Genomic DNA, 14,179 nt, shown 5'->3' with positions numbered 1-14,179 from the left:
GACCCTTGGACTCCACTTCTTTGTTGTGGGTACAAGTGGAAACATGTCAAGTCCTTCCAGGTCTCCTCAAAGGTCTTAAACACAGGAGTGTAGAAGTAGGCCTAATCAAGGCCTACCGGTGTTAGGGGTTCGCCCTTCTTTGCACACTAGTCCTTAGAAAAATAAGTAGAGATTAGCACGAAAGCTGTAATATCAAAAATAAGTATTTATTAACCTCACATGAGGGAGACTGCATCATACAGTACCCTCAGGCCGCTGTAGGAGACAGTGTAAGGAGTACAAAGATCACAGGTCTTATATACCCCATTTACTGCTGAGTATGCAGGAAGACACAAAAATAGGCAGTACAAGTGTGCACACAAATACACATAAGGATACATAAGAATTGCTTAGTCAACAGAGTGGGAGGAGAGACTAAACTGCTTACATCAGTCAGAATAGCCGGACATTTACATATAAGGACAGGGGTATTGGCAGCTACAGGTCTTTCTGAGCATGTGCAAGGCTCTGGCTCAGTGATGAAGTAGTTAACTATATCACATGACACAAGCAGAACGCAAGTTGAGTAAAGGGGAAGAGGGAGAAAGCAAATGGCAAGCACATGGCTAACTAAAGTGGCTGCCACAAAAGAAAATGGCTTCAGCTGATGCTAACAGTCATGGCAGCTAGTTTTCCACAGAAGTGCAGTCCTTCTTCAGTTATGCCACAGGTCAGAAAGTGTTCTGATGAGCTGGTGGTGAGGTACAGTGGGTGAGTGTGACCCCTGGCCACTCCCTATCTAACAGAGGAAAAGTGCCCAGGGTCAATCATGATCACATTTACAGCACTTACTGTGTTTTATTGAACAGTTCTAGGTGGCATCCAAGATGGTATGGGCTTGTATGTTAGACAGGGGTGTGTTGTGTGAATTAAGCAGTCCCCACCTCCTAAGCAACACCAAGTTGGTTCTTGGACAAGCTCCCTCTCCTATTGACCTGGTGTTCAATGGACTACCTTGGGCCTAAAGAATAAATGCCTACCCTTTCTCAGGTCTACCTTAACACTAAACTATGAACCGGTTTCACCTAAGTCCCTTTCTAGTTAATGAAGTTTGTGAAACCTCCCCAGCTGCCTTATCTGAGATTATATGTATCATACTCTCTACACTAAACCCATCCAATCATCAGGCTAAGACATAGTCTCCACTCTTGGGGCAGTTTTCATACCTTATTAAGGTCAAGCATTGTTAGGGCATCTGCTCTCAGGTAATACAATTAGCCCCCAGGAGCTTTAGGTAGGAAAAATGCAAGTTTCTAAAAGTTCTTTTTCTTTGCCATTTATTTAAAAGGAAAGTTTACCACTGAATGTAATTTTCAATAAATATTACAAAATAGTGGTTGAACCATTTTTTCTATCATGTCCCAAACCTAAGATAGTAGAACTAATATTTTAATCTGTACACTAATTTGCCTCTAAGGACAGCCAAAGCCTTCCACAAAGATAATAGCTCTGGGGACTTGTCACTTCACGGACGTGGTAACATCACATTTCAACATGTCACACTTTAAAATACTTTGCACCTTACCTTCTTGGCTACACGGACTACACAGTGGCGACTTATTAATAGGAAGGATTTTCCCTTGTCAAAAGGGTTATTTTGACAAGTCGAGAAGCATGCTTAAATTGAAGGAAACCGGTACAAAAGGGGGTGGTGATGGACGGAGTATCTGAACCAATCAAACACTCACACCCAGTCAACAGATCTGGGTTTAATCCATCACCGTTCTTTAGCCCACTCTGCCACCCCAGTTCAGACATGGCCATATGCAAATCAGTCTGACCCTGTGCCTCATGGGAACAGTCCAGCCCAAACTGCCAAGCCATGCCTTCCCTGGACTGGATTCAAGCTTCCTAGGACCGTTTTCTGGCATTACGGCTTTATTCAGCCAGGCTTGCTTGAATCCAGTGGCAAAGTGAGCAAGGGGGTCAAGTCTGAGCATGCCCTGCCAACTTATGGCGAACAAAGAGGTACAAAAGGGGGTGATGATGGACGGAGCATCTGAACCAATCAAACACTCACACCAAGTCAACAGATCTGGGTTTAATCCAGCACCGTTCTTTAGCCCACTCTGCAACCCCAGTTCAGACATGGCCATATGCAAATCAGTCTGACCCTGTGCCTCATGGGAACAGTCCAGCCCGAACTGCCAAGCCATGCCTTCCCTGGACCGGATTCAAGCTTCCTAGGACCGGTTTCTGGCATTATACCCATCTTCAGCCAGGCTTGCTTGAATCCAGTAGCAAAGTGAGAAAGGGACTCATGCCTGAGCATACCCTGCCAACTTATGGCGAACAAAGCGGTACAAAAGGGGGTGGTGATGGACGGAGCATCTGAACCAATCAAACACTCACACCCACTCAACAGATCTGGGTTTAATCCATCACCGTTCTTTAGCCCACTCTGCCACCCCAGTTCAGACATGGCCATATGCAAATCAGTCTGACCCTGTGCCCCATGAGGGGCACATTATGTAAGAGTTCATCAGTTGAATAAGTGGCTTTTAAATCAAATTTTGTCTGCCTTAAGAAATATTGGAGGCCTTATTGCACTGACATGTGCATTCATCACCAATTACTTTGATTGGTAAATGAATAACAACTTTGGGCATCATTACGATGTCGGTCGGAAAGTTTCCGAACGGCAGTCGATTTTTCCTAAACCGCATCAGAACCTATGTTTCCCACTGACTTGGAAACATTTCCAACCAACCGATTACGATGGAAAGGTAACCATTTGGTCAGTCCAAATAGGTTCCGACCGGCATTTGGAGACTCCAAGTCAGTCGGAGCCAAATTGTACAACTTCACCGACTGCATTTCCGACCAACGTATTCCAATTTCGGATATGGACAGCCTTTCCGACTCGGTCTGTCCGACACGGAATGGCTGTCAGAAACTGAATTTGGGGGCCTGTAGAAGGCCCCCCTTCATCCTGAGGCCTTTGGTTGAGGCCGTGGAGGTACCCATGGACCCCCTTTAAACCCATGCACAGTGTGGCAGGCACCATTAGGTGCCTGCAACAGGGTCAAGTTTTTGGAATCATTATAATCAGTCAGTCGGACTAGCTGAATGCAAGTCGGTCGGAACCGATTCCGACAAGGATTCGGTCGGTTTGCTTTCCGACCGACATCGTAATGAGGCCCTTTATGTTAATGCAAAATTGTGAATTAAAAAAGAAAACACAATGGATGATGGGGCAGGGGTTGGGGTAACAGAGGACACACAGGCAAGTAAATATAAGTGCTAAAATTCATATTATATACAGTTAAATTAATCTTAATAACATTGAAAAAATTGAAAGGAAAATGATACACATTAAAATGAGCTACAAATTATACCCAAATGATATACTTATGAAGCTGAAAAGGATTTCTATCTATTTACCTCATGCGCTTTCAAAACTTAACAGAAATATACAAAGCCTAATTGTATTGCTGATTCATCAATTGGTTGCTGCTAAATTCTAGCCTGCATTTTTGAAAAAAATTATAATATTCTGTTTGGGCAATTCCTTCCCACAAGACCAAATTAGACAAGAGATTGAGGGTTTTTATCATAGCGGAGACACTTAATGGTGTTTTGTGGAAAACAATTATACAGGATTCCAGTAGGAACTACAATTTCCCACCTATTTGATCTGAATTTCTTAGTTGAAAAATATTGACTATGCAGAAAGTTGTTTTGCCTGCACTTAAGCACTCAAGTGTTAAAAAATGGATTAAGGAGGTCTATAAAGCTATAACATACAAAGATTTGAGTGAAGGCAAATAAGAAATGCTTGAGCTATTTGAGAGTATATTTTTTAGTTACCCCACCAAGAGGTGTATGTGGGAGCTGTTGTTGAAAAACGTTAGGCACAGCTTTGTGCATATTGGGTGTTTTATAACTGGTGTTTTCGAATTTTGATGCAATTGAGTGATTGTAAATATGGTTGCAAAAGTAAGATTTGTGAATATTCATGTGAAATCATCTCATATTTATTTTGTGTTTATAAAGTTTTGTCTAAGGCATGCATTATACACTTAAAGGAGGATTGTAGATGGAATGATATGCACTGATATGAAAGATGCACCAGATTTATTTTCAGAGTAAAGCCAAATTAAGCATGTGTAAAGTTACCAAAGGTCCTTATTAGAGCTTGCCTAACTGGATACTTCATGACAAACATGGCTAAAAACCCATCCACCATATCACAAGTGTATTGTAGCCTAGGACACATGTAACATAGCAGATGGGATATCTGCGATATTTGTGGCATAGTATATCATCCTCCAACTACTAAACAAGGCTCAAAGTTTTAGATTCCATAGCCAGCACGCTGTAAGCAAGAGCAAGTTCTCGTTTTCCCAGTTGTAAATGAGAGATTGATTGCTCAGATAAGAAATATTTGTAATCTATTTATTCTACAGCTAGTAGATCTCTGTGCTCAAAGATTAAGTCAGTGAACCACCTATTCTGATAAGGGAGTTCTACTTTAATTATTTGCATGTTGAGGACCATAAGGAACATTTCATTTTTGTATCGTTTTCATTGAGTATGCACTCAGCTTTTGTATTTACCAACTGTATAGGATTTGAGTTAAGGGAATATTAGCCTTATTTAGTTTTTGGAAGATGGACTATTCCATCAAAACGTGTTTAGTAGCATGTCTGCCTTAACGCAAGTGCTCTGGGCTATAATGCACGTGTTTACAATAGGATCGATGGAGAAACAATGACATACATTGTTTTAATTTTGTAAATATTTGTGACATTGAAACACATCTTAGAAAACTGATAGTATTTCAACTTTTGGTATGACACAACTTTTAAATACTTCTTTGTATTTAATGTTTTGATTGAAACATTGGGCGCGATTTAGAGTTTGGTGGCTATGAAACTTCATCAGAAATGTGACGAAGTACTCTGCCCAACAAATTGTTGGGCAGCCCGCTCTATTTGAGTCGGGTGGACATTCATGTTTCTTATGGCAGTGTCTCCACTTTTTTCACCGTTGGAAACCATTCAAAGGTAGTTTGACAGAGTTGGGGCTGACGGTGTAGGAGCATCAGGCAGCCCATGCTATTTAAAGCAGGTGATGTGATGCAATATGTTTTTTTCATTTCGGACTGCTAGAGAATCCCCAATGGCCCGGATAAAAAAATAGGAACATTACATACACACCCTGGGAAAAAAAAAGTGTCAGGGGCACTTAATTTTTGTTTTTTTAAAAGTAATCTCCCACTTTGGGAGTTTGTTTTTGGAAAACAACTAAATTTGATGAGCGTCTTTCTGGAACATGGGAGCCACTCAGCAAACACCCAGTGTCTTTTGAGGAGCCTCCAACATGGAGGCTCCTCTGAAGGCATAAATATCTGCAGAGCCAGTGTGATCTCTTAATAGGGTGGGCAGTAACACAGCCAGGGTGGAGGCGAAATTACCTCCACTTCCCTGATAGATGAATGGTCAACAGGCAAATTATAAATCAGACCCAATGTTTTATGCAGGATTTGCCTAAATTGTAATTAACCCATTCAACTAAAAAAATTGTTTTCTTAATTGTGAAATAATTAAATACTGACTGACATAAAATGCTTTGAAATGTGTATGACACAAAAGACGATGATATCTGGCGAAATAAATATAACAAAAAAACACTCAGAGACAAAGGGTCCTAGGGAAATTTTTGAGACCAAGCCGGGTTCACATCCCCGAATATTGACTTATAAAACAACACAACGAATCCGGGGTCTAAGAGCCTAATCTAAGTGAAAAGACCAAACACCTCTCCAAATGGTAGAGTGTATCTACATGTGCTACAAAGAATGCTAAATTTAAGGAAACTCACATACAGAACCAACTAATTATTAGTGATAACGTGGTTGGGACCAGTTAGAATACTCAAAATCTGGATAACCATCAACTATTCCAAGTGATCAGTTTTATCATTTGGTCAACCAGCTAAAAGGAATGGTGAACCACTTGATCATAGAGGACACAACGCCTGTATACGCAAAGGTTAGAACCCAACCAAAAAAATCACTAATGAAAAATCCAAAGGGCAATTAGTTCTTATTTGCCCATAAGGACACTAGAAAGACATGCAGTGCATAGAAAAGTGGGTTAAAATCAGGTGATGTGTCCTAACACAGAATATTTTTATTAAAGACGGGGACACACCCCTTCATTAAAAACAGAACAGTGCAAACTGCAGCTTAAACAAATAACTGCCATCAAGGGGCCAACATGTTTCAGCCAAACGGGCTCTACTTCCCTAAGGCTTTCTTCAGGGCCTCTGTTCTTATAATTGCTACTGCATTTATTAGTGTAATTGATTTAAAAATAATCAAAACAGTGACAATACTTGCTGTGATACCGTGAAAGAATACACAGTCTGTTCCTCTACATCAAGGGATGCTGATTACATCTGTCAAAAAAATCAAAACACACCACTTGTGATGACATATATACATAGACATTAATCTCTAGTTCGTGTGTGAATTCCTTATAATATTATGCAAATGAATGAAGAACATATATTTGCTATCCCAAATTGTAGTGGGACTGGGCCTCACCTCACCTGGACCATGCTCAGGATATTGAGGCCCAGCTCTATCAACAGTGAGTTAAAAACAGAGGTTTTTTATCATGGACTTGGAAAGTACTCAACATGAAATACGAACTCAAGATCTCTATTTCACAAATACTAACTGCATACAAAGTCAATCATCTGGACAGATGCATTGTGATTCTAGTATACCCCCGGACACAACTCAAACTCCCAACCTGTAAACAACAGCACCAAATACGATTGTATTGTGTATTTAGTTAAGTTTATTCATACTGAATATGACCGGAAGGCAAAATTAATGAGGGACATTGTCCTTTCAGAACTGCTTGTTGTTATACTGCCAGAGCTCTAGATAGTCGATACTGGCAATATATTAATGGAAATACAACCCTAAAATAACAAAAAAGACAAATAGCCTAATTCAGCTTAAAGGCCATGTCCTCCCGGCGGCGATGGAAACCATTCAGTTTAGATAATTTTACATGTTTTCCCAACTCCAAGCACAAATGAAGTTAACTTCATAGAGGGACATAAAACAAACCCCTTTCGTATGAGCGATATATTTAATATGCCAAAACGTGACACTCATAAAATGTCTCGACCTCCCTAGTCAATGTACAATCTTAAACGAAACCGCATATGGTGGGGGCTTACCTGATCCGTCGGTACTCCGAGACTTCTTCTGAGTCTTAGGGGAGGTACCGACATCAGGACGAGGCGCCTATAAGTAAACACGAGTGGATGCTCGTTTTTCGCGCCATATCTGTTTAAAATAGACCTGGGTGTATAGTAAGGTGAACACCAAGCTGAGTGGTACAAAAACGTGGTACGATGCCCACCTTTCACTCTAAATTTAAAAAATCCAGAAAATTGTCATCTCGATAAAGTATACTTGACGAGTGCGGAGATCCGCCCCTGACTACAAAATGACGTCAGAGCACTGCCGTTTGTAGTTCATAATTATCAATACGGGGAGGGCCCTGTCAGTAGACACAGAGCCAGAGGTATTCGTGTATTTTGTACAAGAGGGAGAAAAAGGCATAAACATCTAAAATAGCCCCAGTGTCTACCCGGCAAATGATTGAATTTACAATCACGTTTGTTTAAGCCGAGTGGACTAGGACTAGAAGATGACGACCCGGTAATGGCGTCTGTAGTTCTTAAATCGCTACCGGGTGAAGAATTGAGAAGTTAAATGCCCCCGCACGATTCTGTTAGAATAATGCCATCCAGGTCAGCGTTCATCATTCAGTAATCGGTGCAGTACATCAACGACACTAATAATATGTACTGGAGCCAAGTTGGCTAAAGACTACAGAATAGCGTCACAGTAATGGCGTCTGTAGTTCTTAGGTTGCTCCCAGATGACTGCCGGGTGACAAACTCTTTAGTTTGGATAACACCACCCGAATTTCTTTTATTGCTGGTATCTTACCCCGCCTGCCTAAATAGTATTCATATAGACAGTCCGACACAAATATTAATCATAAACACATAAAAATAGATGTTTTAATGCCACTCACAAGTGTTAAAGAGAGTGTGCCTGACTACATCTGTGCCAGGGAAGGTGGTGCCTTAGGGTAAAACGTGAGGGTGGAGGGGAAACGTGCGGGATATATCTCATAGATTACCCTCTCAGATGGGGCAGCCCATAAGACTTCAATCTTGTACTAAGGGAATATAAACATTTTACTCAAGGGCCCAACACTCATCCTGGTAGGCTGATCCAAGGGATCTCGTCATTCCACCCTAGCGTATCAGCTCTCAGCTTGAAAATTCATTTCTGTTCCTTGATGAATAAATATCTGGACACATCGCTGATATGTGCAGGAATAACTGTTTTTTCAAGGACTGTCCAGTGGAAATCTTCTGCCCCATGATTGTTCTCAACAAAATGTTTGGTCAATCTGGTAATAGTCTTCTTACAGCGGAAGGAGCTCTCATGCTCAAGCATCCGAACCCGCACTTTGTGAGTTGTCATCCCCACATATTGAGTGGAGCAAGGGCACATCAGTAGATAAATAAGATTGGAACTATTGCAGTTTGAAAAATACTTCTGGACCCATGGCCGATCTGTACCAATATCTACCGTGGTAGAATGTCTGGTTTGTGGGCAGGTGTAACAGTTCCCACAGGGATGATGGCCCACCGCAGGGAGCAAATCCCATAGGGTGCCAATCATTCTCTTAGGCACTTCCTTAGGGCGTGTATGGACCAGACGATCTCGTATGCTGGTTGCTATTTTAAACGCAAATAAGGGTTGAGCAATTTTGTCCCTGCTCTGATTTAATAAACACCAATGTCTGCGTACTATCTTTTGGATCTGATTGGCCTTGGTGGAGAATGTGCTCACAAACGTCAACCTATCCATAGGTGGCTTGGACATCGGGGCATCCAAAAGTGCCTCTCGATGATTATTGCTGGCTCTCTTAATTGATCGCTTGATCAAAGGTACCGGATAGTGTCTCTTTACTAACTGTTTGGATAAGTCCTTTGCGTGGTGCCTATAGGTATCCTCCGTCGAGCAATTCCTTCGAACCCGAAGGAACTGGCCATAAGGAAGATTATCCCTAAGGGCCTTAGGATGCTGACTCTCATATAGCAACAAAGAATTTCTTGCCATGGGTTTGCGAAAGAGTTCGCTTTGCAGCCCTGAGGATGTCACATATATTGACAGATCCAGAAATGCCAAACTCTCCTTACTTATCTCTACAGTGAATTTGAGATATTGGTTCTGGGCGTTCAACCAGTGATGGAAAGCCAAGATGGAGTCATGGCTCCCTCACCAGATAACCAGAACGTCATCGATGTATCGCTTCCAGCAACGGATGGATGTAAAATATGGATTTTCTGTAGTGAGGACATGTTCTTGCTCAAACCGGTCAATGTAAAGATTCGCCAGGGTCGGCGCAAAAAAGCTGCCCATGCTCGTCCCTGATACTTGCAAATATATGGTATCTTCAAACCGAAAGAAATTATCTTTCATTGCTAGTTTAGCCAAAGACATGATAAAGGGCACAGACGTTATACTGTTAAGGTCAGTATCCCCCAGGATGGATGTTATGACTTCCAAGGTCTCATCCTGGAGATTGAAGTGTAGAGGGACTTGACATCGAAAGAGACTAAAAAGTCTCTTTCGGGATCAAATTCGATGTCTGGGATCACCCTCAGCACATCCTTTGTGTCCTGTAAATAGGTGGGCATGCATTTCACTGTAGGTCTCAAAAAATGATCCACAAATGTGGATAAAGGTTCAAGAACCGAGTCCAATTTCTCCTCATTACATTTTAGTTGTGCTCCCGAGAGCCATCTTAAAATAGAGGAGAGACAGTGGTGAACTACGGCAACTGAATTGTCAACCCTGTCCCAGGTGAAGAGCAGCTGCATATCATCAGCGTACGCCATCACCTTACCCCCAAACTCTCTGCCAGGTAAACCAGGGGGGTCACATAGATATTAAAAAGAAGGGGACTAAGAGAGGACCCCTGAGGGACTCCCGTTGTCACAGCCTGGCAGAAGGAGGCAGACAGATCTTCTGGACTCGGCCGTTAAGAAAGGACCTGAGCCACCTCCAGGCTGTCCCTGACACACCTATCCTGGCCAAACGTGAGAGAAGGAGAGAGTGGGAGACCGTATCGAACGCATCCGAGAGGTCAAGCAGAATCAATGCAGCCCTCCTTCCAGAGTCCAAGCACTCCCGAATGGCCTCCACAACCTCCACCAGCACAGATTCCGTGCTATGAGCTGTACGGAACCCTGACTGAGCGGGATGCAACAGACCTCCTCTTTCAACAAACTCCGTAAGTTGCTTGGTGACCACCTTCTCACATACCTTGGCCAAGCCCGGTAAAAGAGAGATAGGCCTGTAGTTACCTGGACTGCGGGTGTCTAATGATGGCTTTTTTAGAAGTGGTAAGATCTTAGCCTGTTTCCAGGACGCAGGAACGCCAGCTGTGAGGAGGGACAGATTGACAATGCTATTTACCTCAACATTAATAGTCTCAGCGGCTGCTGCTAACAACCTAGCCGGACAGGGATCAGAGGGAGAGCCCGATTTTAGACTCCTGAGAATTTTAAGTGAATCAATCAAGTTCACAGGAGTAAAGGCATTCAAACTGTCTGTGGTATCCTCCGCAGGAGTCAGAGGCAACTCCTCAGTCTCATTAGCACCTGGTGAGAAAGCCACCTGAATCACGCGGATTTTGTCCAAAAAAATGCAGACAGAATCTCGCACCATACGACAGAAGGTAGAGATGCACTCGCCTGGGCTAGAGGTGACTTAAAGCTCTGTACTATTGAAAACATTTCTTTAGCATTATTTTTAGCAGAGTCAATGCGAGCGGTGAAGAAATCCCTTTTAGCCTGAGCTATGGCCTCATAATAGATTTTTTGCTTATCACTGAGCTTCAACTTGGCAGCCGGGCAATAATCGATACAGCGCCAAACTCGCTCCAGAATCTTGCATTCATGTTTCAATTCTCTGAGAGCTAGGTTATACCAGGGTTTCGAGGGAGAACTCCTGGCAAGCCTAATTGAACTCAGTGGAGCAAGGGAATTGACAGCCTTTGAAACCCAGCTGGTAAATTCCTCTAGTTGGCTCTCCAAGCCACCTGAGAGAGAGGGTCTGGATGATGCCAGGGTATGAATAAGAGCACCGGGGGCAATTTTGTCAAAAGCCGGTTTGCGAGCGAGGCACACTGGAGGGTTAGCATTACGCACCTCCCATGAAAAATATATCAGGAAATGATCGGACCAGGAGACCTGACACAGGTCCTCATCAAAATAGGGAAGTTGGTGCAGATAGGGTCCAAGATGTGACCTGCCAGATAGGTTGGGAGCCCAACCTGCTGGGTTAGTTGGGCTACATGCAGGCTATCCAGAAAGCCTAACGTGTCCGTAGCCTGGAAAAAATGGATGTTTAAGTCCCCCAGCACGACATACTTAGAGAATCGCAATACCCTAGTTACGATGGCATCCCCACAAGCTAGCAGGAATGGACTCGCTTGCCCACGGGGCCTGTAGATAAGAGAGCCCCGAAGCGTAACGTGATTGAGAAATGAATGCTGAAGTCAAGAACTTCACAGGCCCCCAAAGAAGTGACATCTTCCATCCACAAATCCCACTTATCCTTGTAGAAGATGGCTAACCCCCGCCTCTCCCTTCTGGGCGGTTTGCTCGAGTAATCTTGTACCCAGCTGGCATAGCAAGAGTGACAATGGAGTCCGACGAGGCATCCAGCCAGGAGTCCGTGATAAACAAAAGATCTGGAGAGCTCACGTCAAGGAGATCAAAAACCTCGGATTCCATTATAGTCTACACTATCTTTGTTTTTCAACTGTGACCTGGATTCAGCTCGCCCATTACTCAAGGGAGGAACATTCAGGAGGATTGCTACATAAGGACCACACTCTGGTGGAAGATGTAACATCTCCTTATCATCTTGAATACTAGAGACTTTTCTATTTGGGGACAACATTGTGTATGCTTGCTCATTTATGCCCTTATTGTGCCCATTTTTCCGATTAGTAGCATTAATGTCTGTGGAAAGGGGACCTTGCCTGCTAACACTAAGGGGCAGATCCTTATTAGCCAAGTGGCTAGAACATTCGGGCCTACCGTGCTTCTGCACAGCTACACTAGCATGGCTTCTAATGACTCCATTCCTCACTATGCTGAACGGTTCAGCATTGCTGTTAATTGATGGCCTCTCTCTTGATTCAGACTGCCCACTACGGGCTGAACCCCCGACTGAATCTTTAGATTTTACCCCAGAGCATGAAATCGTGTCACCAACCAATGTGCACATAGATGCCACAGTAGATTCTAATTAATCAAGTCTTTGCAATATTGAGAGGAAGTTGTTATTATTTGTTACATATACTGGGGGAGATGTCGCCACCACATTAACATCACTAGCGGGTGAACTAATCAAAACCTCAAGCCTGGATAATAATCCCTCAATCAAACGTAGGCTATTACGAATAGGGTCAAGTAATACAGAGATTAGCAACTCCAATCTACTCCACTGATCATTATTATCAACAGATACAGACTGAGCCTCTAGCGTTATAGGAGGGGCTACTAGTTTAGCGATAGGTGGTGAGATAACAATTTCCTGGTTCAATATATCATCCACACTAGGCTCCACCAACTTGAGAAGTTACACAGTTTTGCATGATCCCTGAACCAATCTGTACACAATCCCCCCTCGCCCCTCCCCCTTCCCAAGGCAAGTCATAACCGCCTTGTGGCCGAATGGAGACAGCGTTTCTGGGGGAACAACTACGGGGGATTTTGCCCTACATAGTCCGCCCATTGAAGATCTCTTCTGTGCAACTATAGTATCCAGGGAAAGTCTCTTTTCTGTGAGCAGTATCTCCTGGGTTAATACTGACTCTGCTCGTAGGAGGCAGGCATCCAAAGTCCCCAGAACCCCCCACACCTACTTGCAGTTGGCCATCCCTGCGTTTAGCACGTTGCAAGCACCTCTCAGCCACAATGTCAGAGGGCTGGCCCAGCCCGGCCTCCTTTGGCTCTGATGGGCGCAAATAGGCCCAACCTTGGCCCGGGCTTTGCCTGAGCACGGCACAGGCACACCCGCGCACGTCCCGCGCTGCAGGAGCCCGACAAGTCTTTTGAGCGCCTCCTGGTGCTCTCAAACTTCGTCAGCGGTGTGCGCCCTGCAGAAGTAAAGTCCCGCGGCTGCAATGACTCCTGTGGCGGTGGCGGCCCCAACAAAGCAAACAACAGCAGGTAAGATTTACAGGAAGCTCCCATGCTGAGGGAGCCAGACAAGCCTTTTGAGCACCTCCTGGTGCTCTCAAACAGCGTCAGCGGCATGCGAGCCGCGGGAGGTGCTGGGAAGTAAAGTCCCGCGGCGGCGATGACGCCTGTAGGGATGGCGGTGGCGGCCCCCAACAAAGCAAACAACAGCAGGTAAGATTTACAGCGAGCTCCCATGCTGCGGGAGCCCGACAAACCTTTTGAGCACCTCCTGGTGCTCTCAAACTGCGTCAGCGGCGTGTGCACCACGGGAGGTGCAGGTAAAGTCCTGCGGCGGTGATGACTCCTGTGGTGGCCCCAACAAAGCAAACAACAGCAGGTAGGATTTATAGCACTATTAGCTCGCATGTTGCCATACTCCAAATCATTGATTGTCCCCCAATTGTATTACCTTTACAGGCATGATGCAGTTTTGCCCAAAGTCCTTCATGATGTCCACTTTTTGCTTTCCAAATCTCATTATTGTACGATCTTCTCAGACGCTTTAATGAGCATAGCTTTGTGAGTTTGGCAACACTGTAAGGCTGATTGTAAATAGCTTTAAATGCTTTATTTAGTGCTTTATTTTGAAGATATAGCCTATGTGTGTACCACGTTTTGATGAGGAGCCGAGTCAGAAACCCACCTCAGAACACGAACAGTTGCCCTCTTACCTAACTCCCTATCCTCTCCTCTACTTTCAGACTCCGTCTAGTACCCTAGATCAGTACTGTTCCTTTAAGGCTCATCGCTCTTCCATGCCTGCCGGTCATGTGATCGGGTCAGATGATCCATTCACCTTCAAAACGGAAGAGGAGACACTTCCTGG

The 14,179-nt window shown here is 44.0% G+C and overlaps 1 protein-coding gene across 1 annotated transcript in view; it reads right to left on the bottom strand.

Moving 5' to 3' along the window:
- The window catches only part of LOC147659421 (cytochrome P450 2G1-like), an 804,706-nt gene extending 793,881 nt beyond the window's left edge, over window positions 1-10,825 (bottom strand). Inside the window, exon 1 of the mRNA XM_086951755.1 lies at window positions 10,369-10,825. Coding sequence (XP_086807881.1) covers window positions 10,369-10,825 — 457 coding nt within the window. The remainder of the gene's footprint in view (window positions 1-10,368) is intronic.
- Window positions 10,826-14,179: the final 3,354 nt, after the last annotated feature.

The sequence above is a fragment of the Lissotriton vulgaris genome, unplaced genomic scaffold (assembly GCF_964263255.1).
Source record: "Lissotriton vulgaris unplaced genomic scaffold, aLisVul1.2 SCAFFOLD_846, whole genome shotgun sequence".
NCBI classification, from domain to species: Eukaryota; Metazoa; Chordata; class Amphibia; order Caudata; family Salamandridae; genus Lissotriton; species Lissotriton vulgaris.
Note: the sequence above shows the minus strand (reverse complement) of the source record. Positions and strands in the feature narration are given on the sequence as shown.